This window comes from Cydia strobilella, chromosome Z (assembly GCF_947568885.1).
Source record: "Cydia strobilella chromosome Z, ilCydStro3.1, whole genome shotgun sequence".
In the NCBI taxonomy this organism is placed as follows: Eukaryota; Metazoa; Arthropoda; class Insecta; order Lepidoptera; family Tortricidae; genus Cydia; species Cydia strobilella.
Window position 1 is genome coordinate 50,323,005 of NC_086068.1, and position 27,057 is coordinate 50,350,061.

At 38.5% G+C, this 27,057-nt stretch overlaps 1 protein-coding gene across 7 annotated transcripts in view; it reads right to left on the bottom strand.

Moving 5' to 3' along the window:
* The window catches only part of LOC134753941 (guanine nucleotide-releasing factor 2), a 90,759-nt gene that overhangs the window by 45,440 nt on the left and 18,262 nt on the right, over positions 1 to 27,057 (bottom strand). For 2 of the 7 annotated variants that reach the window (XM_063689932.1, XM_063689928.1), the window contains exons 1-6: positions 13,487 to 14,369; positions 10,015 to 10,183; positions 5,163 to 5,271; positions 3,443 to 3,551; positions 2,620 to 2,928; positions 1,646 to 1,787 (exon numbers count right to left, since the gene is read on the bottom strand). In XM_063689932.1, the coding sequence (XP_063546002.1) occupies positions 1,646 to 1,787; positions 2,620 to 2,928; positions 3,443 to 3,551; positions 5,163 to 5,271; positions 10,015 to 10,183; positions 13,487 to 14,114 (1,466 nt within the window). In that variant the 5' untranslated portion in view covers positions 14,115 to 14,369. Of the gene's footprint in view, positions 1 to 1,645; positions 1,788 to 2,619; positions 2,929 to 3,442; positions 3,552 to 5,162; positions 5,272 to 7,483; positions 7,733 to 10,014; positions 10,184 to 10,796; positions 11,087 to 13,486; positions 14,370 to 27,057 lie in introns of those variants that run through there. The other 5 variants (XM_063689929.1, XM_063689930.1, XM_063689935.1 and 2 more) reach the window with 5 other exon arrangements.

The following is a 27,057-nucleotide window of genomic DNA, read 5'->3' on the forward strand; positions in this document are numbered from 1 at the left end:
AGTACGCAGTATTTCTTCTTGATTGGGGCGGAGTCGCGGGCGCGCCAATTAGAAAGAAATACTGCGTACTGCACCGATACCGCGCCGCCAAGTGGGGAAGCGGCCTTACTTTCATAGTGTCTAAAATAGCCCGCAAGCAGTAAACGGCGGCCCTAAGTTTACGCATCCGAGAGAGTTGTTTAGCAATACGCGAATGTTAGCGCGAGACTCGTCAGTCAGGCTTTCTACTAATTTAATCAGTTGGCTTAAGGCGTCGTAAACTCAATGGTTAATGACCCTGCTCAAGTACTAAGAGCTATTTGCGGTATGACAGGACTTTACATGTTAGGTACGGAGAAAAGTGTCAATATATCCATGTTAAGTAATCGAATAAGATTAATTTTACATCTATTTGTAATATTTTGCTTACAACGATTCACTAAAGGTACTAAATTGTTGCGACCATAAAATTGTATTTTATTTCGTATTATTTTAACACATTCATTGCCACCCAGCCACACAAGACATCCGCGCCAGGCCACAAAAATTTAGTCATATCAAAGATAGATATAACTCCGTAATAGATGGATACAGTCTAAGGAAAAAACGTGCCTCGAAAATCAAGAAAATTTGATTTTCGATCAGATGGCGCCACTACCTTTGGCCTACTCTCGTATAGATGGCGTTGACGGTTTCGTTTGTTATTTAACAAATTTTACGCAATCAGTGAAAGAACATGGGTCAAAATAATATAAAAATAATCAATACAATTATTGCGAATTAAAAAAATCATGTATATATAAATGCATTTTTTGATATTTTTATTTTTAGTTTTAATCGTGTGTCGACAGATGGCAGTGAATTTATTGTGGCTACAAAATTTACTATGACAGTACCGCTCTATCCTATTATATCCTCTTTGGTCATATAAAGATTAATACCAGGATCGCAACTATAAAAATACCTGATAGTCGGGTTTTCGGCATTGAATATACATACATACATATATGCATACATTCCCTGGAGCGATCTTTAGGTGGGTTCTGTGTTCGTAGGCGCTTTTTGCTACATAGCAAATAATAATAGTATCGGCTACATGCGTGGCGCGTAGCTCCCGCTGACAGTGAATGCGTTAATGTTCTCATGAGATTTAGAATGTTTGAGAAATGGGTTCAAAATCGTCTCGTTTTTTATACTATGATTTATATGTGTATGCTTATGTCACATTTTAAAACTAAAACAATGTAACTTACGAGCGCGAGAATGAAGTATTAGGACGAAAGTGGAGGACCCGCGCAAAATCGCCTTTTCATATAAACGTAGTCCTCATTTTCTTCTCTGGATATTAACATTACGGAAAATATTTTGACACAATTTGTTGTTGCATATCAACCACAGCTATGCCCCTACGATTGTTTTTTATTTCGAATTTTTAATTATTATAAGAGTTAGGAGCATTTAAAAAATTGTATGAAATTAGTTTTTCGCTCCTAATTTTTACAATAATCAAAAAATCGAAAATAGTCAAACGTAGGGGCATAGCTGTGGTTAATATACATCAAATTATGTAAAAAAAAAACATAATGTTAATATCCATAGAGGAAAATGGGGACTACGTTTGTATGGAGAAGCGGCAGTTCCCGTTCCTCTTAGGTGGATGGCGAACCTGTTGGGGCGAGCCGGCTTCGGCGGCGGCGAGTCGGGCGCGTCGAGCACAGACTCGGACGAATGCGACGCGCGCACCACCGCCGACTCCGGGCCCGAGTCGCTCGTCAGCAGCGACCGCTCCTTCGGCGTTAACGGAATGTCTGAAACGTTACAACCATCAATTAGTCAGCTGTCTGAATATAGTGAAAATAAACGCTAGAAATGCTAAACCCCACTCACACGGGCAAAATTTGCCAATGCCGCTAACTTACACCGTCTAGTGGCACGCCCTCGCTATGATATCGCTATCAGCGCCAAGGAGTTATGCAGAAGGATGTGCGTGCGAAAACTAAAGCGAACCGCGGCGATCTAGTGTTGCAGCGCCAGCGTCGCTATCTCCTCCGCAGCCGCTGTCGCGCTCTTTTCACCACGCACGGTGTATACTGATCTGTTCCAAAGCCAGCTCGTCCAATAGGCTAGATGCCAAATTTTATTAATGGTATCAATCGATCAGGTTTATTTTTAGGATCAAATTTATATATGGGACCCATTGCATTAAAGCAATGCAAAAGTCAGAAATTATAGTCAAAGTCCGACAGTCGTACTTCACTCGCGAAACGCTTCTAACAAAACAATAAGGGAACGTGACGTCAAGTTCACTGAGAGCCCATTTTGAATAAAAATAAGAAAATTGCATTTTTGACGGTGAAATATTGCGTTTATGTATATAGTTGCAGTACAATATTTTTTTGGATAGAATGTAAGGAACCGAATGGTACCGTTACTTTTTTCCTTTTTGGAAGTTGAAAAATTACTTAATTTTTGACTTTCAAGTCCTTTTTGTATTATTTCCATATATTATTTTAATCAATCTATCACAATAATGTAGAATTGTGATAAATTGCTCATTTGCTATCTATGTTACTAGATTTTGTTATAAAATTCAACATGTGTCATCATCCCTATTAGTACCCTTGGCAGAAGCATACATACCGGGCAAAGAGTTCCGTTGCGTAGAAGCGCGCGGTGAGACGAGCGCGGGGCGCGGAGACAGCGCCGGGCGCGCCATGTGCTGTTGCGCTAGCGCGGCCACCTCCTCCACGGCCGCCGTCACGCCCTTCACCACCGTGGACACGTGCTCGGCCGACAGCGCCGACGCGTCCATCTCCTCGTTGCCCGCGTCCGCGCGCAGACTTACAGCCGTAATCTCGTCGCACAGACGGATCAGCGTCGCTAGCGCGTTGCAGAGGCGCTTGACGGCGCTCAGCAACGACGGCGACCGACCGCTGTATGGCTTTATTGCTGAAACAGATGATCCATTTGGTTAACGTGTCTTCAAATATTTCAGAAATGAATCACGTAAACTTATATTCATTCTTATTTACGACACCCCTTCACCTATTCTAAATAATTAGCGTCGACGACAAAACATCCGAAAAATTAAGTGAGAATAGTTGCTAATCAACATTACCTAAATAGTTATAGTAGGTATAAATCTTAAAGAAATCCATATACTTATAATTTACAATCCCCTATAAAATGATACCCCACTCGGCATGAATGATACATACTTGGACGATTCAGAGAAATCGATTGGCTTAAACTCTACTGTTTTCCTAGAAAGCTGTGCCGTCATATAGCGGCCGGGCCGTCTCCATCATACAAAGGAATACGGCTAAATATTGATGAGTAGTATTTTGTATGGAGACGGCCCGGCCACTGTCCTAGGAAACCAGCTTTAAGAATCACCAAAACAAGGTCTAATTCGAACATTAACATCGTAAGGAATTTTAATTTTGAGGGTTATAAACCTTACCTTTATGAATATTAGCGATAGATTCGAAAACAATAGTGCCGTTGTCGGGGAGCATTTCCAGCTTTCTCTTGGTAATGACATCGGAAAAATGTTTCAAACCGAAGGTTACCTGTGGAGGGCGATATTCATACATTATATGATTTGACTGGAAAACCGAACGGGACACAAGTGTGATTTTGAAATTAGTATTATTTTATTGCACCAATAGCACTTTTGACAGCCAACAGGAGGATTGCCTAAAAAGTTTTATCCAGTTATAAACATCTTAATGACTAAATTCATAAATAAGTGTAAAGAATTCCTTTAAATTTCATAAGCAATTAAGGAGTTACCCTTTTGACAGCTTTTTCTGGCCTGTGTTTATACAAGATGACATCGGCGACGTGATCAGAAATCACAAGACATTGTTAACCGAATAATAAAAAAACCGGCCAAGTGCGAGTCGGACTCGCGCACGAAGGGTTCCGTACCATTACGGAAAAAAACAGCAAAAAAATCACGTTTGTTGTATGGGAGCCCCATTTAAATATTTATATTATTATGTTTCTAGTATTTGTTGTTATAGCGGCAACAGAAATACATCATCTGTGAAAATTTAAACTGTCTAGCTATCACGGTTCATGGTGACAGACAAACAGACAGACGGACAGCGGAGTCTTAGTAATAGGGTCCCGTTTTTACCCTTTGGGTACGGAACCCTAAAAAACAAACGTAATAAACGTAAAATTGTTATGATAGTTTGTACGCCTAATATATTGTTTTCAAAATTACAATTTATGAGTTTGGAATACCTAAATATTGTACAATAGTACATTTCGATGCTAGTGCGGAAAGTATGCCATTACCTCACGAGTACCGAGATATCTTGCCACGAGCCGCAGGAGAGTGGCAAGACTCGGGACGAGTGAAGAATGACATATCCGCACGTGTATCGAACAACGTTTTTTAATACAGTTGCGAAAAAATAAGAAAAACAACAAGTAAGGAATTCGAAACTTATATTATTAATTCTGCGACATCATTGACATTGACTTTATGAAGAGGTGTTTATTTAGCTGGGCGTTATTATTATTGAACCCACTTCAATGAAAGTTTTTTTCTTAAATGCATGTTCTATAAGAGATAGCAATTGTAAATATAAAACGTTGTACTATTATTACCCCTAAATATCGTTAATTACGATTATTTGTGTATCGTACATTTATAAAAACAATATAGAATGTTGCTTTTGGAAACTTAAAGCAGAAAGAAAAAACGCCTCTTCTTTGACAGGCGTTTCGTTCCATTCAGACAACTTATTAAGAACGGTTTTTCAATATTCAATATAAAAAAAATATTGACGTGTTATAATGATGAAGAGGTAAGTAATAAAATATGAAATATGTATATTTGTCGTATTCTTACCTTAACAGTAGGTTTTTATGTTGATTACGACGTTTAAAGGAAACTAATATTAACAGTCATCAATAAGTAGTCATGAATTGGAACAAGAATAAATTGGAAAAGTAAAAAGCACTAGTTCGCGAAAACCAACTTTCCGCACGCTAAACAGCTACGTAAAGTAGCACTTTTTGAGCAACTGTATTAAAATAATATTATGATATTGGAATAGTATCATTCCTGAACATTTATTTTCCGAATAGGTATTTTCTTATTACGTATATGATTTCACCGCGTGTATTTTTAGTATAATAGGTCAAACGAGTAGATAATAACGCACTTCTTTGACTAGCCCCTCCAGTTCCTTGGCCGGTGTTAACTCCCCTTCCTCAGCCGTAGATGCCTTGGACGCCATGTTGCGTATCTTGGGACTAAGCGGCGAGTGCGACCTGGAACAACAACATTCAATAACGTAGGAACGCCGATATTGCAAACAATTTAAAGAACATTGATTTCCTCCGGGAAATCATAATAGCTCATATCTGAACTAAACACATGAGAATCTCTGAGCTTAGGGATGTATGGTTCCTCTGTGCTCCTCAATTCTACAAAAGGATTGTTAGAATCAACATGGTCATAATGTATTTTTTTATACTTAGTAAACAATGTTTTCAATCGCTAATATCCAATAAAAATTGCTAGAATTAATTTAACTGAATAGGCCCCTTAACCATTAAAAATTGCATACCTACCTACATAGATATTGATTGAATATTGCAAGGCAATAGTAACAAAATACTATTAACGTAAATTAAAAATACTTAAGTAATGACACAGCGTGGAATGTATTACGAAAACGTCAGTTTGTTTGCACCGCGGTACGGGACAAATTAGACTGATTACACATTCTAATGTGCAAGTCCCCATTTGCCTTATACCTACTCCGAAAACGCTTGTTAAAATAAAACAAATGTCCAATCCAAGTGCATATCTATGTGCAAATAAGTTTAAACAGGAAGCCTCGGCCACCGGGCCTTGGGACTTGAGACAGATTGGGCACTTTTACTTCACTATAAATGTTTTATGAAATCATAAATTTACATTTCGTTTTAAAGTCTTAGAAGAATTCCTAAATAGTCCTGGCGGTTCAGCCCGAAATTTAGTAAAATGCTGCAAGTGGTGTTACAGCTATGAAAATCGGCACGATTGATCTTTAGTCCATATAAATCAATTTGACTCGAAGCACCAAAAAATAAAAATAAAAGGAGTGGAGTTATGACGTTATCTTTTTTTTGATCGTTATCTTTCTAGCGGTAGTATGTAAAAATATTATAAACATACCTTACACCTCTAACCCCCGCTTCCACAAAGTGTTCTACTATCATCGCTTTCGGCCATAGGGAAATAGTACATGTTCAAATTTTTTTCTAGATTTCACTCCGCATACGTTATGTTACCTCAGAACTCATTTCTGAACCGATTTGGTTTTTTTTTTTTGGTTGAAAACATATAATCCCCAAATGGTCGAATTTTTGCCAAAACCCATGATGGATCCATGAGGAATGAAGGGAACTCCTCAAATCTTATAGGTACGTGATTTTTGTGTTTTCATCAACAAATCAAGCATTTGCATTCGAAAAGTGACATTTGGGGAAGTGGAACTACTGACGAACGGAACACTTCCACGACTTGTATTTCACATTTCGCGATTTATCGTCTTCGTTAAGTTTGCTAAGCAAGTAAGGTTCTAAGAAACATTTTAACAAGGCCCAGTTCTGATTATGGAATTGATAGAATTCCTCAAATCGTGATAGTCTAGATATGGACTTTGAATCTTGAAACGTACCTGTAGCGCGAAACTTTTTAGTGACATGTATGTCCGACCAGACGGGAACGAGTCCTGCAAACTGCTGCGTCACTTATAACAAAAACTTAAAACTAAAAATGGAAAAATAGAATAACCTTTAAAATAAAGAAAAACCGACTTCAAAAAGTGTAAAATAAAATATTATCCCTTTCATATGCGCTAACAACTTATATGTTTGAAGTCGGTGCCAAACCAAATAGTTACAATATTGGTCAATAATACCCCCAATAACTAATGTTTTCTTTCTTATCGAACCGAACCAGGGTTGGCACTCGGTTCGAGATTGTGTTGACACTTTTAACATTTGGCCTGTGCCAAGCCAAATGTTAAAAGTGTCAACTTCAAATATATCGGTTGCTAGCGCATATGAAAGGGATAATATTTTATTTTACACTTTTTGAAGTTGGTTTTTCTGTTTTTTTTTGAATTTAATTTTTATTGGCATGATTATGATCAACTTCAAATATATCGGTTGCTAGCGCATATGAAAGGGATAATATTTTATTTTACACTTTTTGAAGTCGGTTTTTCTGTTTTTTTTTTAATTTAATTTTTATTGGCATGATTATGTGTACATTCCAGCTTTCTAGTAAGTACCAAGAGTCTGCGCTAAAACGCAAACGGAAAGACGGACAGACATAGATAAGGGTTCCTTGTTAACTACAGAACCATAAAACTAAGTGTTTCGATAGGGACTTCAATTCATATCACACACACTGCACACACCAGTTGTAACAAAACAATAACGTGACATCAACAAATAAATATAATGTATATGTTAATGAGAAATATACCGTTTGTCATTGTTAACGAGCCTCCGATGAAACTTGTTTGTGCGTTTGTTGAACCAACCACCGACCGGCGAGCGCACGGACTGAGACATTGTCAAATTCTGATCTTGATTCTGATCTGTTACAAAACGGTTCACTCGATCACACTTGCCACAATGTTGAAATGTTTACACCGAAACTAGGTCCGGCAAACGATTATTGCAAAAAAAAACCGTGACCGACCACTAAATAACAAATAAAAAACATTTTAGTAATGATCTCCGCGCGAGTGCATTAAAACATAATCACTTTATAGAAGGTTCACAAAAGTAATGAGATTTCAGCGGACGACGTTGCTAATGAGTGGTAACGAGAGTTGCACTTGTGACTCACTCAACTCACTGTCGTTTTGTCTACTCTACACTATCGACGCGACGCGATAGCGACCCGAGCGACAATGTGTAATGCTACTTTACGCAATTCCGCACAAGATTACCAGCTGTTACACATATAATTTTTAAACCGTTTACATCAAACTACATTATCATAACGCCCACGCGCCTCGCTATTGTACTCTACGGCGGTCGAGATAAAACTGTTAAAATGAAGGACACTTTCTTATGAAGTTATCAGCATAAGATAGCGAAGTTATGTACGTAAATTATCAATTCAGATAAGAAATAATATTGTTTGTAGATATCATCCCCGTGTCTACAACTCATTAAATAATGATTCTGCGCTGTGGTCCTGAAGAAGTTAGGTACGGTACAAATACCGGTACGTAAAATTGGAATAAGGATAAACAATCGCGAGGTATTACTATAGTATTTAGTCACAAGTAACAATTTTCCTGTTTTAAGCTTTTGATTTTATCGTGTGGTTTCCTTAGTGAACAGCTATTAATGTTAATTTGATATTTATTTTCTAATTTAAAATAAGAAAATTTATCATATTAATATCGTGCTTATTAGGGTCCCGTTTGTCCGGTTTTTTTCTTAATGTCGTAGTGTAAGTTGTAAAAGTTATATCAAAGAACTTGTTATAAATTAACACATTCAATGTACTTCCAAATGTATTAATAAAATCACTCTAATCTGCAACTCGAGAGGTACTGCTACCTCGCGTGCGTCTCGCAGACTAGACTTAAGAAAACTACTGATATAATACAAGTTAAGAAAACCCACCCCTTTCATACCTGACGTCAACTCGCCGGAGAACTACTTAAGGATATCCGTCGCGGGCCTGTTGTCATATGAATGTAGACCTTATCCTCTTCCATCAGTGCTCATTTTCCAAACGCCCGCACTTATTAGTAGAGCAAAGCCTATCTTTTATCATTTGCTAGAGATGCGAAATTAACTGCATAGTACTAGCTTTACTCCGAATACCACCACAACTTCTTTTAGATGTTAGTTTTCCGTAGTTTTAATCAAAACAATATAAACTAAAGCGTCCTAACCCCACCAAATCAAACGCAATACTGACCCGAGTCGATCGAGCTTGATATGGTTAAAATATACGTTAATACGTCCTAATGAGTCATGCTCAAGATGAGGTAAACGCTGTTGACGGTCATATTGACATGTTGGGAGCCGATTTTTGAATTTCGAGCGCTCGATTTCGTGTGGCTCCCTTCAATACTATCTCCACTACTAGCCATTTAAATTCTACTAATAGAATTGAAAACGAGTGGACAATCCCACTCGATTCCCAATTTCTGTCGCTCGTATTTCATTTCGCCGTTCTTCACAGATTTTCGAGTGACGAAATCGAGCGCTCGGAATTCAAAAATTGTCCCCTTGGTCTTGTTTTAATTTAATGACAAATAAATCAGTGAGAAGTAGAAATTTGTCGTGTTGCAGTATGCCGTCCCGAGTGGTGCGGAGAGGACGGATGTTGCGAAAGTTTTTTGCTACCTCGACTACTTAGTGTGACGTAAATGTTTGAATTAAATTAATTATTAACTGGATTTAATTGTTTTACTTTTATACTTACTCAATAAACGACTGCGTGTGAGTTAAGGATGACTCACGCTAAACCGGGCCGTGCCCGGGCCGAGGCATCCGACAAATAATTTTCTATGACGGCTGATCAGTGATCACGTGATGCTTTCCATAGAAAACGAAGCTCCGGAAGCTCCGGCCCGGCCCCGGCCCGGTCTAGCGTGAGTCACCCTTTAGTGTTATTTTGCGCATGGCGCATTAATTTATTTCTTTTCAGACTAACTCTAGTCTAATCTGAGAGGTGATAGATAAAACAATAATTGCATTGTAATGATAAGATTTCATACAAGACACAGGAATTAATGTTGAGTTAGCTACGTGAGCGATCTCACGGTACGATAGTTACCTATAGCAACATCATACCCTCATGTTCGTATTATATCATACCCTCTTTATTAATGAATAGATCTGATAAATATTAGGGAATAAAACGAGAAAAATATGGGGAACATTCGCCGTTCTCAATAAAGGTAGAGCAGACATCATACTGGATAGGCGGAGACAGTTGGACGGTAGGTATTGCGATAACAATAAGTAGTATTGTTCACGTACCGGATGGCTGAAGACAGATGCGGCGGATGGTGCTGCTGCGCCGGCGAGCGCATGTTAGAGATGCGCTCGAGCAGGTCGTCCTTGAAGGAGCGCGCGCGCCGCGCGAGCTTGTTGGCGCCGCGCAGCGAGCCGCGATGCCCCGAGCCTGGCTCGCCGGACCCGTCGCCCTCTGCAATCACAACCAACCAATTCATTTAGGGACCCACTATTCCCCTCTAACGCTAATTCGCAATTATTAGATTGATGCGAGCAACTACCAATGCCACTTAAACAATTTTCCCATTCTAATATGTGAGTAAATTTGCTATACAGCATTATGTACATTCAATAGACAACATAATCTGTATCTGAATGCTTAATTATGAATTTTTATACAAGACAATCTGTTTAGAATATTATTTATTCGTTTTCTAAAAGACCTATTTAAAAACTAGGCAATTGTATTTTTAAAGATTTTGATACAAATGAGTTATGCTAATTAGTTTTTTTTTGTTGAAACCTACAGTTATTATAAAAGAAACGAATAAAATAAAGCTATAACAAGACAACATCATAACAAGGACAAGAACAAATATGGACAGTGATGATCTCAGGTAGGTACGACATTACGCATGATTATTGTCATTATAGTATGTATTAGTAGGTAATACAAATATAGTAAGAATAAATGTTACAGAACTAGTTATAACTGGAAAATTAAATAAATGTAATAAAATAACGTATATCCTAGACACTTCCTAACTTTAAAATTAATAATATGATTAATTAATACGCCTACTTACAAAAATTATTCAAGGGCAATGACGTAAGTCAATAATTGTGTCACAGTCGCAAGTGAGATTCTCCGGGGTCCGCAATCCGTATCCAATTAGCTGCACAACAGGAATAGTAATCAAAGCTATGCGGTTTGTAGTAAACATAGGTTTATCAGTGGCGGTAACGCGCGGGTTTATAAATACACTGGTAGGCGACTGCAGGATGAGCACGAAGACGCGGCGAGCGGCGACTGGCACTGTGGCCGCGAAAACATGAGCGCGACGAGCACCGATCCTTACGACTCACGAATCATATTAATATTGCCTCGAGCTCGTTTCTGGTAGGTATGACTAGACCTCGACATACGTAACATCTAAGCGTCATCGGTCATCAAACTTATAGTGGTTCGTCGGAAACAATGCGCACGGCAAGTATTGTAAGTTGTTGCGTCCGCCCCGCCCGCGGGCGGATCATTTCCTAGCATTTCAATATTTAACTTCTTAATATTCAGGCTCCTGCTCGGACACGATGGTCGCAACTGGAAATACTTGTGCACTTGGTTAACATATGTTGCACATTGGGTAACTTTACTTGATAATGTTAGTATGTAGTTAGTGCACTCATAGCTCAAATATGTTTTATTAACTCGAAATTGTAAACGATTATGGCACATATTATTTATTAGATTAATCTGTATATTTTTAGATGTTTATATTCGTTTGTAATAATAACATGTAATACTTATTGAGAAATAAATGAATCTAAATCTAGCTGCGATCAGGTTTTTTTTTTGGTTGGTTTGGTCGACTAGTGTTGTAGAATACAGATTTTTGAAGCCCCTTAGGCTTTCACCTTTTACCAAATCGGTATGCCGATATCAATGATATCAAGGCAGCGGTGAAGAGCTAATTTGAAGTGAAAGAATTTAATTTTTTGAAGTATTAAAGCATTATTTACTCGTACACAACAACTCGATGATAATTATCCTTTAGTGTCCCTAACTATAAAAATATTTTAATTCAATGTACTTACGCATGGTCAAGGACGTTAAGGTCTCTAGATAGTGCTGTTTAGCAATACTAGTACCTAGACATTACGTAGATAGCGTTTGAGATACTATAGTACTAAACTTTTAGGAAAGTAATATAAATGTTCTCAGGTCTGAAAATAAAAATAAAACTAAAATAACTTCTAAACTAAGTAGCGGCTCACAAAGTGAACTTGTAGTTTCCAAGTTATATGGCTGTGAGGCCTGTGACATACACGCAAACAGACGGACATGACGAAACTGTAAGGGCTAAACATCTCTAAGTAATTGTAATACTTTAGTTTGAATAGATATTTGCAGTTAGATGGATTTTATAATTGTTGATGTGTTTTTTTGTATTTTTTGTAAATTCCATGTTGAAGTGTAAAAGTCCCTTGTGGCCCATTTGCTGAATAAATGTTGAAGTTTGAAGTTCCGTTTTAGCTTCAAGGAATGCGTCAATTTCAATATCACCCTAGATAGGTACCTAATTGCCTTTTTAAGGGCCAGTAAGACAAATAAGATAAGTTAAATTATCGACCTTGCTCCTAGGCTACTGAATAGAAAACTCACTTCTGGGTCTAATAGGTTTTATTTTGGTTTTATATAGCGAGGCGAAAGTTAACTAAGAGCCCTACCAATATAAATACGAAAGGGCACGAAGATTTACTCCGATCCGACTGTCACTTACTACAAATAATACGGGAAAGCGGAAGCGTGCACAGTTGCACACTATACATTGTGATGTATATCTAGGCTTAAAGAATAAGAATTTGCTGTTTGTGTTTTGTCTCTTTACTATAACAAAGTATGTATGGCTTTCTCAAACTGGGGTACGCGAACTGCTAGGGGTTCGCCAGTGATTTTAAAGTCTTTGCCAAAAGACACTCACAGCATTTGATAGGTAACGGGTAACTACTCTCGCGCTCGTACGCTCACTTCCAGGTAAAAAGTTTTGAGAAATAACTTGAAAAAGTAGAGGGGGGTCGTGGTAAGTATAATAAGTATAAGAAACCCTGCTCTACACCATTTTAAGTTATATGAGATGTACTTTTTAAAGCGACAGTTTATCATTTCCAGTTGAGTTGTTTTATTTTAATGCAGAATATAATATTGCATAAAATATAGGTAAAAATGTCTTACTAATGCATACAGGCCGTCCTTCTTACGACTATAAGTAGGTAGGTATTAGTGCTAGCGGTACGCCAAAAGAAAAAACTCTGCAAATTGTGTTAAAAGCATTAAAATCGGTACGATTGATCTATAGGCCATTTGAATCCATTTGACCCGCCCGCGAATTTTGATTTTTAATTGGCCATTTGGGCCGTTATTTTTATTTAATTTTAATGAAAAAATGCGGAGTTCTTGCGTTAGCTTCCGCCTATTAGAACTGGGCGTTCGATAACAATATCGATACAACCGATATATGTACGTATCTAGGATATATGCAACAATGAAATATGCTATCATGTTACGAGTCTCCACAGTAGTCACGTAAAAACAGGTTATTGTGTCAGTTTTGATGAAATCGTGTCACATAGACATGGCTGGACAGACATAATATTAATAATAATACGATCAACCACAAATACATTGTTTAAGTAACGCTCTGATGAAAGCAAGAGTGAACGCGACTTATTCGTTTTAAATAATATTTTATTTATATATTAAAAAGGTGAATCATTATACCCCGAGTTACTTTTCGAGCTGTTCCTTCGATGTTTATTTGCCGATAGATGCCGACACCAGGTGCCGCAGTTCCGCGGGAGACTCTTCGATGCGAGGGATGACGTCGTCCATCAACGACAGAGTATGAATTTCTTGTCTCGCCCCGTTTTGTATCTGAGAAGGACTCTTCTCTCGGTGAAACATAATGCTGTATATTCTCTTCGTCCACCAAATTTTGCAGACTAATCCCGTTTCTGATGTTCTTTTCCTTGCCGCCATTGCTTCTAACTTGGGTCAATGTTAAATTATCAAAACTTTTGCATGTAGTGAGCGCTAAGACGTTGTTGTTTTGAAAGTCGTAGTATTTTTTTTTGTCATAGCAAGTGAAACGTGGGCATGGATCTACTGATATTTCGATATTTCCTGTACGTTTGCTCTGATGAATATCAGGTTTAAAACGATTGCCACGCTGTTTAATATTTCTGATATTTCGTTTTATAACTGATGATCCTCTTTCTTCTAGGACATGTAGTACTTCGCTGGGTTCCAAAAAGGGATTTATTCCGTTTTTATAAACTCTGTAACTCCTTTTATTTCTCCGCTGATTTTGATTATCATCGTAAATAAAACTTTCATCGTAATGAGGCATGTTAACTTATTCAATAACCGATCTTCATTATTATTCAAGTTCAGTCAGTAAACAACTGTTACCGATGTCAGGCTATTGAAGACATGATTAACTTTCAAATATATATTGATGTGGAAATTATGTATTTTACTCTCGCGTCTGGTTCAAATCCAGTTATTCTTCGCAAAGTGTGCGCAACTGCGCATATTTCCATAGAAACGAATGATTTCTTTCAACCAAACAGATACCTGTTCGATGTATAGAAATCGAAAGTATTATACTTCTTTCTACGAAGCTTTTTCTTAATTCTAGAAGTAAATCTGTCTCAATCATTTCATTTACGTATTACCTGAGAAAATCATGTGAGATTGTTTACATGACAGTAGGTACAAATCGGTATCTTGGACGTATCAGTCAGAGCCAGAAATAGCATATATGTACAATTAGATCATTATTTATTTACAGAGAGCTGCGAGCAGAGCACCTCGTGCGCATCGCGTCGTCTCGGCGACAGCTCTGTCCAGCAACACCAACCTTGACACTACAAATGAGACGTCCGTAAATGAACCCTGGCCGAATTTAGACTTGCAAATACTAGTACTAATGTTTGAAGGCCTGTTTGTTATTATGGCGGAAACTGGGTAACGTACACTCACTACACAACAAACAAGTGTACTTATCGCAGCGTTCGTTATAACATTAAAACGAAATTACCAAAATCCGTTTTCAATCAATATTTTCACTTCAATATTGGAATTTACGACTTTCTCTATGAGACCACCATCTGGTTTTGAACATCGCTTTGAATTCTCAGTCATACGCCGCTTACACAACAACACCTTATATGATTAAATGTATACTATATTTGTTGAGTCCATAAGAGGCCGGGTCGACAATTAACAACAGTTCGCAGTTTCACTCGTACTAGCGATCATATGTTTTCAAAGAAGTAATATAAACACGATGACGATTAATCACTGATAAATTTAGACTAGAGATGATCAGGATAATTGGTGCACGATTTTCATAACGTCTTCGATATCGAATAGACCAATTAGATAGATAGTGGATGATGCGCGAAGCACAGAAATGACACCGGTGTCAATCGTGCTCGGAAGTTAGGTGCCGCGCAGTAATGATGTTGCGCGAGAGTCGATCGGTGCGGCCAGCAGCGGAGAAGGCGCGGTGGCACTGCGCCGTCCGCGCCAACGTTGTCGCACCGCGCGATAGTGAAAGTGTTGCGTCCGCCGCGCGTCTCCCGGCCGCCTCCCAGCCGCAAGCCGGCTACCCAGATGCTGTCCGTCGTCGACCTGGCCGACGACACATGCTCGTTGCTCGCCGAAATGAACAATTCTCATCCCAATACTAATAGTACCGTTTGACATAAGATAACAAAGACTATTCGGTCAAGCTTGAAAGCTTGTTAAGTTTTATGATTAAGAAGGAGGCGATAATTTTGGTTCCAGTGTTTAGTGCCTGAACTCTTCATGATAATTTAATGTTACTGTTTATTTCTATAACTAGGTACTATAAACTTCCAGAAATATTTGGATCATAATATGTACTTAGCAGATACAGGTTTTTTTTACATGCATGTATATCAGAAAATATCCGAAACTTTAGTACCTACTTGATCGTTGTCGAGACACTTTTAATTTTAACCCTTAAATGCATGTTTTTGTCTTTTTGCCTGAGATAAATATATGTGTTGCGTATTTTTTTTATACCACGTCGGTGGCAATCAAGCATACGGCCCGCCTGATGCTAAGCAGTTACTTGTAGTAGTAATTGTTTGCAGATTATAGGAAAAATTGTAAAAAAAATTATAACCTCGATTTTCACTGCGAAATCAGTGTTAGAAGTTGCATAGGCTAATTCATATGTATGTATAAATATAATTTTCAGTAAAAGATATATGAAAAATTTGACTACCATCAGAAAGGTACACTATTTGTGATATACCTATGATAAAGTTTTTAAATATAAAATAATTACAAACTCCGAAAAAAACGTTCAAAATCACATACTAAAAATCACCAAATTCTGGATTTTTCCAAGTTTTCCGATATTTCGTCTTAAGAGCCCGGTTACGATTTTAGTCGCAAAAATGTAAAGTTGATAGATTTATTCTGTGAAATTGTACACCTTTTGTTACCTAATTGAAATAACAAGTACTGGTTTCTATTAGCACGACTTCTTATCTCTAGGTTTATCAGATCATTTTTTTGAAAAAAGGCTTACTAAATTAGTAATGAATTTTTTTCTGATGGACGTTTAGGTAAACGCGTGTAAAGCACTGACTTTGATGCTCTTATTTGTAAATTTCGTAAAGTTTGGACTGCTAAAAATGGTAAATTTGTATTACACATATTCTGTACTCTAGGTTTATCAGATTACATTGTTGTTATATGACTTAAAGTTCGAGGAAATGAAAATTAAACGAATTCAATTTTCTCCAGAAATGACCTCAAAACAAGTGACAATTTCTCCGAAAATCTACTTATTTTCGACGTAGATTGCATACTCAAATAATCTGCAATGTTTACTTAAACTGTTGCTGTACTTCATTTTATTTAAATTGCAACTTTTATTTTCTGACGATTTTTTTAAAACTTCCCCTTTTACTGGTATAACATCGGTGACACGCGCCCGCGGCCTCAGTCCCCCGCGGGAGCTGGTAGAGGCAGGACGTTTGTTGATCGGCTCCGCACGTTGCATCGACGACGACGAAGTTATTTATCATTGTGTGCGTCGCTCGCCGTGTAAAAAGTTATATTTGTTTGCGTGTTTGGCTGTACTGTGTGCGTGTAAACTGCGACCAGAAACTTTAATCCTTGGGTTGTAAGTACTTGTTTATTAACCGCCTTCAAAAAAAAGGAGGTTCTCAGTTTGACCCGTATGTTTGTATGTATATGTATGTATGTTAGTTCGCGATTATCTCGCATTTGGCTGAACCGATTTTGATGCGGTTTTTAGAAAAGTGTTTGTTACATTCTGGAGAAGGTTTTAGTATACATAGAGCTGGGCTGATGCTGAACCCTGGCTGTACCTAGTGGAACGCAGGTTTAGTGCAACATAGGCACACGCTGTTTTGGTCTGTCTTGATGAGCAATTAGGAGAGCAGTACCCAAGATGGAGCTGATGCTGAACCCTGGCTGTACCTAGTGGAAATCAGGTTTCGTGCAACATAGGCACACGCTGTTTTGGTCTTCCGACACGTCTTGATGAGCACTTGGGAGAGCAGTACCCAAGATAGAGCTGATGCTGAACCCTGGCTGTACCTAATGGAACGCAGGTTTGGTGCAACATAGGCACACGCTGTTTTGGTCTTCCGACACGTCTTGATGAGCAATTAGGAGAGCAGTACCCAAGATGGAGCTGATGCTGAACCCTGGCTGTACCTAGTGGAAATCAGGTTTCGTGCAACATAGGCACACGCTGTTTTAGTTATTCGACACGTCTTGATGAGCAATTAGGAGAGCAGTACCCAAGATGGAGCTGATGCTGAACCCTGGCTGTACCTAGTGGAACGCAGGTTTGGTGCAACATAGGCACACGCTGTTTTGGTCTTCCGACACGTCTTGATGAGCAATTAGGAGAGCAGTACCCAAGATGGAGCTGATGCTGAACCCTGGCTGTACCTAGTGGAAATCAGGTTTCGTGCAACATAGGCACACGCTGTTTTGGTTATTCGACACGTCTTGATGAGCAATTAGGAGAGCAGTACCCAAGATGGAGCTGATGCTGAACCCTGGCTGTACCTAGTGGAACGCAGGTTTGGTGCAACATAGGCACACGCTGTTTTGGTCTTCCGACACGTCTTGATGAGCAATTAGGAGAGCAGTACCCAAGATGGAGCTGATGCTGAACCCTGGCTGTACCTAGTGGAACTCAGGTTTCGTGCAACATAGGCACACGCTGTTTTGGTCTTCCGACACGTCTTGATGAGCCATTAGGAGAGCAGTACCCAAGATGGAGCTGATGCTGAACCCTGGCTGTACCTAGTGGAACTCAGGTTTCGTGCAACATAGGCACACGCTGTTTTGGTCCTCCGACACGTCTTGATGAACACTTGGGAGAGCAGTACCCAAGATAGAGCTGATGCTGAACTCTTGCTGTACCTAGTGGAACTCAGGTTTGGTGCAATATAGGCACACGCTGTTTTGGTCTTCTGACACGTCTTGATGAGCAAATGGGAGAGCAGTACCCAAGATAGAGCTGATGATGAACCCTGGCTGTACTTAGTGGAACTCAGGTTCATTTATTGTTATCAGAACTTCCACCCCCTTTTAACCCCCAGTACCTACTGCATGTTAAACGTGTGGTAGCTCTGGTCAGGTGCCTGCTTCATCTGGCAGCCCTCCAGGTGTTCCAGGTCTTGAAGAACTTAACCTGCCTACAGCATACTCTACCAACTTCAGATTAAAAGAGTTTTACCCCTGATCCGATGCGTCCAGCAGCACTCCAGGTGTTCCAGGTTTTGAGCTGTCTCCGTCATACACTACCCACAACACGTTGAGCGACTGTTACCCACCCTTTGCCCTTGACCCTTTGCACTCAGCAGCACTCCAGGTGTTTCAGATCTGGAGCTTTCCCCATCATACACTACCAGCGGCACGTTGAGCGAGTGTTACCCGTTACCCCTGACCCTTTGTACCCAGCAGCACTCCAGGTGTTCCAGGTCTGGAGCTTTCCCTATCATACACTACCAGCAGCACGTTGAGCGAGTGTTACCCCTGACTCTTTGCACCCAGAAGCATTCCAGGTGTTCCAGGTCTTGAGCTGTATCCATCGTATGCTACACACTACCAGCGGCATGTTGAGCGAGTGTTACCCCTGACCCTTTGCACCCAGCAGCACTTCAGGTGTTCCAGGTCTTGAGTTTTCCCCATCATACTCTACCAGCGGCACGTTGAGCGAGTGTTACCCCTGACCCTTTGCACCCAGAAGCACTCCAGGTGTTCCAGGTCTTGTGCAGTATTCATCGTACAACCAACAACACGTTGAGCGAGTGTTAGAAGAGTGGAGAAGAGAAGAGGATGACTTTGGAAATAAAAATTATTATACACCCTTCCCAACGATTAAGACTATCTCCATAATATCAAATTCCATCCAAATCGGTTTTATTGGATCCCATACAAATTTCCATTCCCCCCCCCCCCCCGTTTCTGGGGTAAAACCTATCCTATGTCCTTCTCCAGGACTCAAACTATGTCCATACCTCATTTCATCTTAATCGGTTCAGCGTTTATTGATTCCTCATACAAATTTCCACCCCCTTAAAGGGTGAGTTCTTGAATAAAAAGTATTCTATGTCCTTCCCCGGGATTCAAACTATCTGTATACCAAATTTCAACAAAAGGCTAGTTTCCCCTCTGGGTTGGAACGTTGGAAAGTCAGATGGCAGTCGCTTTCGTAAAAACTAGTGCCTACGCCAATTCTTGGGATTAGTTGCCAAGCGGACCCCAGCAGACTTCCATGAGCCGTGGCAAAAAGGCTGGGATAACGCGAGTAAGATGATTATATATAGGTATATATAAGATATTGCCTTAGTGCAAATCATTATCATCATGCTATATAATTTGTATGTATTATATGAATACATAGGTAAATTGTTAAGAGTAATAAACGATTATATCAAATTTACCGAAAGTTTTATTTTAACCTAATTAAAGTTATAGAGTGACGCATAATGTTGCGAAAGTATCAATATTGTTTAGGCGGTCGCGTTATTTCAAGCAGCGGCCGGCGTTCGGTTACTGTGTAAAAGTCGTATCTTCGCGCGTTTTCAAATCGACTACGGGCTCTTAAAACGAATGTAATTTTTATTAATTAAAATACTGTGTAAATTTAAGTAAAAAATCGGAAACTGGATTAGTTTTACTATTGTAATAATATAGATATAGGAACAAATATATTTTATCTAATTATGTATAAAATTAGATGTTTTTGTTGTGTAGGCTGCATCTTACACTATGCATTTAAGGGTTAATATCATCAGAGTATTATACTTATATCTTGTTTTCCCAAGAAGTAGGCAGAGCTTACGGATCCCCACTCGCTACCATCCTGACATTTATTAGAACTGATAATTATTACGTAATAAGCAATAGCCCCCGACTTCGTCTGCGAAGGATAACTAAGTCCAAAGGAAATTTCTCCCCCCTTTAAAGGATAATTTCCTGGATAAAACTATTCTATGTCCGTTCCAGGACTCAAACTATCTCCATGCCAAATTTCATCTAAATCGATTCAGCGGTTTAAGCGCGAGGAGGCTACAGACAGAGTTACTATCGCATTTATAATATGTGACGTTTTCAACCAAAAGGTAACATATTGTCGGTTGTCGATTTTAAATTGAAGCTATATGGAAATAGCGCCTCATTGGCAACCGACAATAAGTACTCTTTTGGTTGAAAATGGCACATAAAATAATAATTAAACAAAAAAAACATATTAGAAGGGATCAGAGAAATCTCTCAGAACTGAATTTCTAGAGTAAGGACTCGGAATTCCCGATTCCAGTATTGATTTTGTAGAGAAAACGGCACGTCGTTATTAAAAATAATATTAAACATCCTTTATTTGAAATGTCACGTAGCGAATACAGGCAACGGGAAGTAAGAACTTCCGAGACGTAAGTCCCACATACCTACATTTACATAGGTATATAGACGGTCAAAGTGACAGCACAGCAGAAGTGTGCTGAAAATCTGTGTCATTTGCCCATTAGCGGATAGTGCCAGGGCTACATAGCTACTTGGACTGAATTCTGTTCGATCAGTCCTTCCTAACCTAACCTAATCATTTTATTTGATTAAATTGTTGTAATCAGAGAAAATGATTGTGTACAAATAGTTCTTTATAATTTATTTTTACCTAGTCGACTATAATAGAGATGACCCATGTTGAATTTTATAACAAAATCTAGTACAATAGATAGCAAATGAGCAATTTATCACAATAATGCGGACATTAAAATAATATATGGAAATAATCCAAAAATACAGGACCTGAAAGTTTTATTTTAACTTCCAAAAAGGGAAGAAGTAAGGGTACCATTCGTTTCCTTACATTTTATCAAAAAAAAAATTGTGTAGCAACTATATACAATAAACTAAACGCAATATTTCACCGACAAAAATGCAATTTTTCTTGTATTGTCCATACTTCAACGTGACGTCACGTTCACTTATCGTTTTGTTAGGAGCGTTTCGTGAGTGAAGTAAGACTTTGACTTTCATTTCTCGCTTTTGTATTGCTTTAATGTAATGGATCGGTCCCATATAGACATCTGTTCCTAAAAACAAACTGATCGATTCTAGTCATCTAGCCTATTGATTAATACAAACTACATTTCTTTAAATACATGACTTGTGTTTCGTACACATAACTTAATAAGTGATGTCAGATGTGTACGAAATACAATAACGAAGGAAGAATTAACTGTAAAGTAAAGATTCATTGATGACTCGCAATCCTCCGACGACCCTTCCTTCCTTTGACGACCTGTCTGGCCTAGTGGGTAGTGACCCTGGGCATTTATTTGTGTGATGAGCACAGATACTCGTATTTGTTCCTGAGTCATGGATGTTTTCTATGTATTTAAGTATTTATATATTTCGTTGTCTGAGTACCCATAACACAAGCCTCCTTGGGTTTACCGTGGGACTTAGTCAATCTGTGTAAGAATGTCCTATAATATTTATTTATTATTCCTTCAAATGAGTCGATCTAAAGGGGCCCACTGACTATTAGTTTGCCGGAGGATATCAGCCTGTCAGTTCGAAACTGTCAAATATTTGTTCTAACTGACAGGCATATTATCCGGCGGACTGATAGTCAGTGGGCTCTTTCAGACAAATCTCTGATTGACAGACTCTGCTTCGCATTAACCGACAAAATCAAAACTCATCCACGAATTGCCATTTCCCGGCCTCTGCAATAATGTAATATTATTCAAAATCTTTTCGTGATTGTAATTTGTAGTGATTATAATAATTCTCAAGTAGGTACTAAAGTTAAATGTTCGACCGACCTACTTTCAACGGTCACTTCGTGGCTACAACGATGAAAGACTAAATAAAGAAAAGAATTGCAAGTCACGACAACTTTACTTACTTGAAGTTCCAATATTGGTAGGACCAGGATATTACGTATAATTTGTCTTACATTGCCGTAGAAATATCTAAGAGATAAGTACCTAAATAATTTGAATGCCCCCTCCTAATTCCATTTTTGCTCCTTTTTTTAGGGTTCCGTACCCAAAGGGTAAAAATGGGACCCTAGTACTAAGACTTTGTTGTTTGTCCGTCCGTCCGTCTGTCATCAGGCTGTATCTCATGAACCGTGATAGCTAGACAGTTGAAATTTTTACAGATGATGTAATTTTGTTGCCGCTATAACAACAAATACTAAAATCAGAATAAAATACGTATTTAAGTGGGGAACTCTACGTGCGCGAGTCTGACTCGCACTTGGCCGGTTTATTTTATTTTATTTGGCCTCATCACCTAAAACCGGCTCAAAATCTAATGAAGATTGAATGGTGACTGACGTACTATTTCACCATATTAGTGCCTATAAGTATTAGTGCTTATATCTTTACTTATAAACTTGATCAAATGTAGTAACAGTAACATTTAAATCCCAATAAACTTTCAACAAGTATTAATACCTATACTAATTTAATAGTTACCACACCACGTTATTAAGTCATCGTACTATCCTAATAATTTTTCCTTAGTATTATTAGATATCTATCATCCCGAGTTCTTAAGAGGATACACCAAGGCCGCGCGAAATCGCCTTTTTATACAAATATACTCATTTTGACACAGTTTGTGGTATATCAACCACAGCTATGTCAGATTTTTTTGGAATCTTTAATTATTGTAAGAGTTAGGAGCATTTAAAAATTTGTATGAAATCTGTTTTTATACACACTTTTATTTAGCTTCACTGCATATGTACCTTTGCATATGGTGCTTCAAATTATGTAACTAAAATTTGAACGACTTCCCGGTATCTGATTCAGTTGAAATTTGGAGTCTATCGTAATTCCGGTGACAATGCAATGATATGCTCACATGGAGATGATCTGATGATGCAGTCGGAAGGTAATCAAAGGTACCTCCCTCGATGGAAGCACACAAACACAGCTTAGGCTCATTTCATTAGAAAGATTTCAAGAAGTACTCGATAGACATGCAAATGAGAAGAAGTACAGTCAACAATAAAAGTCTCAAAAATTATTTTTTTGACAATTACTTTTCGCTCCTAATTTTTACACAAATAAAAAAATCTAAAAAAGTCAAACATAGAGAATAGCTATGGTTAATATGTACATCAAAATATGTAATATTTTCCATGTCAATATCCAGAAAGGAAAATGGGGACTACGTTTGTATGGAAAAGCGGCCGAAGTGTATCTTCTTAAAATCGGAAAAATAACCTCAGGATGACCTGGATTGAACTTTTATTGCAAACTAAAGGGTTACATTGTCGGTATTAACTCGCCTATTATACTATACAGGTTCAGCAAGTTTAAGACTGCATTTTAGATGTGGAAAGTCAAGTGAGCTTCCTTTATCCTAATCAAGTTTCCCTTAGCAGCCGACAGAGGCTTTCCTCCCGCCTGCGCTGCGTTGCGTTAGCAAAGGGTCACGCCAGTACACGCGCCCCGCCTCTCCGCGCGCCGCCCGCTGCGCCGGCTACGCTCCAGGCAACTCACTTTCCAATAACTAGACCCGATCTTGATACCTAGACTAACGGGATCCACATACATGTATTTATCTCAGCATGAAACCCTTTAATCGAGCTAGCTTCCTTCTTTTCATATTAACATATTTACATAAATTTTGTTTTCGCAACATTTATAATGTTTGTAAATTCAATCGGCTAGCTATGTTCGCAACTGACTTGTAGTCGTGAAGTATACTAGTGTTTTTTTAGGGTTCCGTACCCAAAGGTTAAAAACGGGACCCTATTACTAAGACTCCGCTGTCCGTCTGTCACCAGGCTATATCTCATGAACCGTGATAGCTAGACAGTTGAAATTTTCACAGATGATGTATTTCTGTTGCCGCTATAACAACAAATACTAAAAAGTACGGAACCCTCGGTGCGCGAGTCCGACTCGCACTTGGCCGGTTTTATTTTAAATTCCTAACGCTTAAGCCGCTGAACCGACTTCGTTGAAATTTGGTATAGAGATAGTTTATCCCGGGACAGGACATAGGATAGTTTTTATGACCAAAATCATCTTTAGAGAGTATGAAAAGTGGGGTGGAAGTTTGTATGGACAATGAATCTTCTTCTTCCCGCTAGACCTGTTCCCATTTACTTGGGGTCGGCCTTCCTTGTCCTCAATTGCCATCTAGCGCGGTCTTGCGCTACGTCCTTATTTAAACGAGCTTCTTTTAGGTCTTTTAGGTAGGTTTTGTATGGACAATCAATAACCGCTGAATCGATTTAAATTAAATTTGGGATGATCTACATGTTTGATTTAGTTGAAAATGATACCAAACATGACTTCAAGCCTACACTTAAACAGTATGAACCTCAGGAATTCAGTTTCGGCGAAGAAGCTGAATTCCCCCACACCCCATCCATTTCAAAACTTAAATATAAAATTAAAATAAAAACTATCTTATGTCCTGTCTAGGGCTTCCAATACCGGGATCCCGGGATACCGCCTTTTTTATGGTAGATTTCAATACCGGTATTTAATTTTGAAATACCGGGATCCCGGTATTTTTATTAACTAACAAAATTTGCAAAACAAACTAACTACCCATCGAAACGTTAAAATTCGGCATCACCACAAAGCTTTGCGCGCATAGATCTTGCGTCTTCCTTTCGTTTTACAATTAGACAGCATTCTCTGTCTTGCGCACGCGACGTGGAGCGGTAACGGTGTAGGCAGTCGGTTCTCGGTGCTTCTGCTTGTAACTTGAAGTGATGTCTACGTAAGCTATAAGCTCTGTAGTTACAGTTCCGCGCCGGCTGTGGTTTATGTGAATCTCACAACAATGTAAGTATTCATATATTATTTGTTTATTAGATATACTCGATAAGGAAACGAAAACGAAATGGTTTATAACTCATGTCATGTTTCTTCCGAAGGGAGAAATATACCAAATGGGTTTATTTATTTAAATTTAAATACTTAAGTAGGTACAATAGATAATTCGATAACGTTTGATTTTAAATTTTATTGTAAGATTTATAAGACTGTTTAATGTTTGAATATATAAAAAAAAAAAACACATAACCGTTATGGGTCTTAGTCTTAGAACTTGAATTTTGAATTTTTGTTTAAATGTGCGCGTTGCGAGTTGTAGACTGATTTGTATTACATTACAAGTGGGGAAATTGATAATTATTTACTAATTTTTAAATTTATTTTATTTTGCATTTCAATTGTACAATTACCTTAAAAATTAACTTAAACAAATTAAATTATTATATTTTAAGTAAATTTTAGTACAACGATTTAGCGAATGTTTAGAAGATGTGTCTTTTACACAATGCACTGTAAGTGCTACTTTATTTATGTTAGAAAATCATTGAACCTTTTATACTAAAAATGTTTCTGTATTCGCTTGAGCTGCAAGTGCAGGAACTAATCAATAGCGAGAAAAAGAGGCTTATTATTAAGTGATATCATTGTTAATAATACTATAAGTTGTAACACGCATGCAAAATAAAGAAGAATTTGATTAAAATTTGGTATTTTTACTTCAAATTTACTTGGTTCCTATTTTTTTTCAAAAAATACCGGGTTCCGGGATCCCGGTATTGAAGTTGCCAATACCGGTATTAATACCGGTATTGCGAAAGGTCCGGTATTTGGAAGCCCTAGTCCTGTCTCGGGACTTAAAATATCTCTATACCAAATTTCAACGAAGTCGGTTCAGCTTCGGAATTGTGTCAATGTGATACCATAAATAAATCTGGCACTCCCGATTTATACGAAAACGATACCAAACATGGCCTAGTAGCTTCACTGATGTAGAAGTCAAGATAAAATTGAGAGCCCCAAACAAACTTTCAAGGGAGGATATCCCGAAAACTATTCAAAATATCGAAAAACTTGACTAAATAAACTTGTGTCATGTCGCTAAGATGCAAAGCTTCCAAGATATAAGTGAAAAACCGAAAAATGGGACCTTCTTACCCCCCTCTACCCCCCAGCTCAGAAGCTACGGCCAGGGACTTTTAAGACCGCGGGCCAGGAACAGATTTCCATGACCAATCGCCTCCCGGGCGAAAACTTGTATAGTGGTTAACGGCTATGTTTGATGAACCCTCGTGAACGTCAGCTGCCGCTCCGTTGGTGGGTTGGGGAATGGCAGCAAACAAAGACTATATTTATTTTTTTGTCATCGCCTCCCGTTTGATACTTTGTCAGATGATAGTTTAGATGCTATTGTGAATAAACAAAATCGTCAGCCGATTGTATGTGGAAAGACCGTCAGCTGGTCACATAAACATGTAAAACGGAAAATTCTTTTCAGTCATCGGCGTCATCGCCTCCCGTTTGATACTTTGTCAGATGATAGTTTAGATGCTATTGTTAATAAAACAAATCGACAGCCGGTTGTATCGCGGTGGAAAGACCGTGTTACGCGTTGCCGAGCGGCAGCTGACGTTCACGAGGGTTCATCATACATAGCAGTTAACCGCTATACGAGTTTTCGCCCGGGAGGCGATAACTGACGAAATTTGCGCCTGGCTCGCTGTCCTTTTGATATGTTCAGCTCCTAACTAGTCCAAACAAAGTCACGGAGTCAAAAATTGTGTTCCATTACAAGCATTTGCCTCTATACCTTCTTATTGCTTGGCCTATATCCAGACTAATATTATAAATGCGAAAGTGTGTCTGCCTGTCTGTCTGTTACCTCTTCACGCTTAAACCGCTAAACCGATTAGTTAAAATTTGGTATAAAGATAGTTTGAG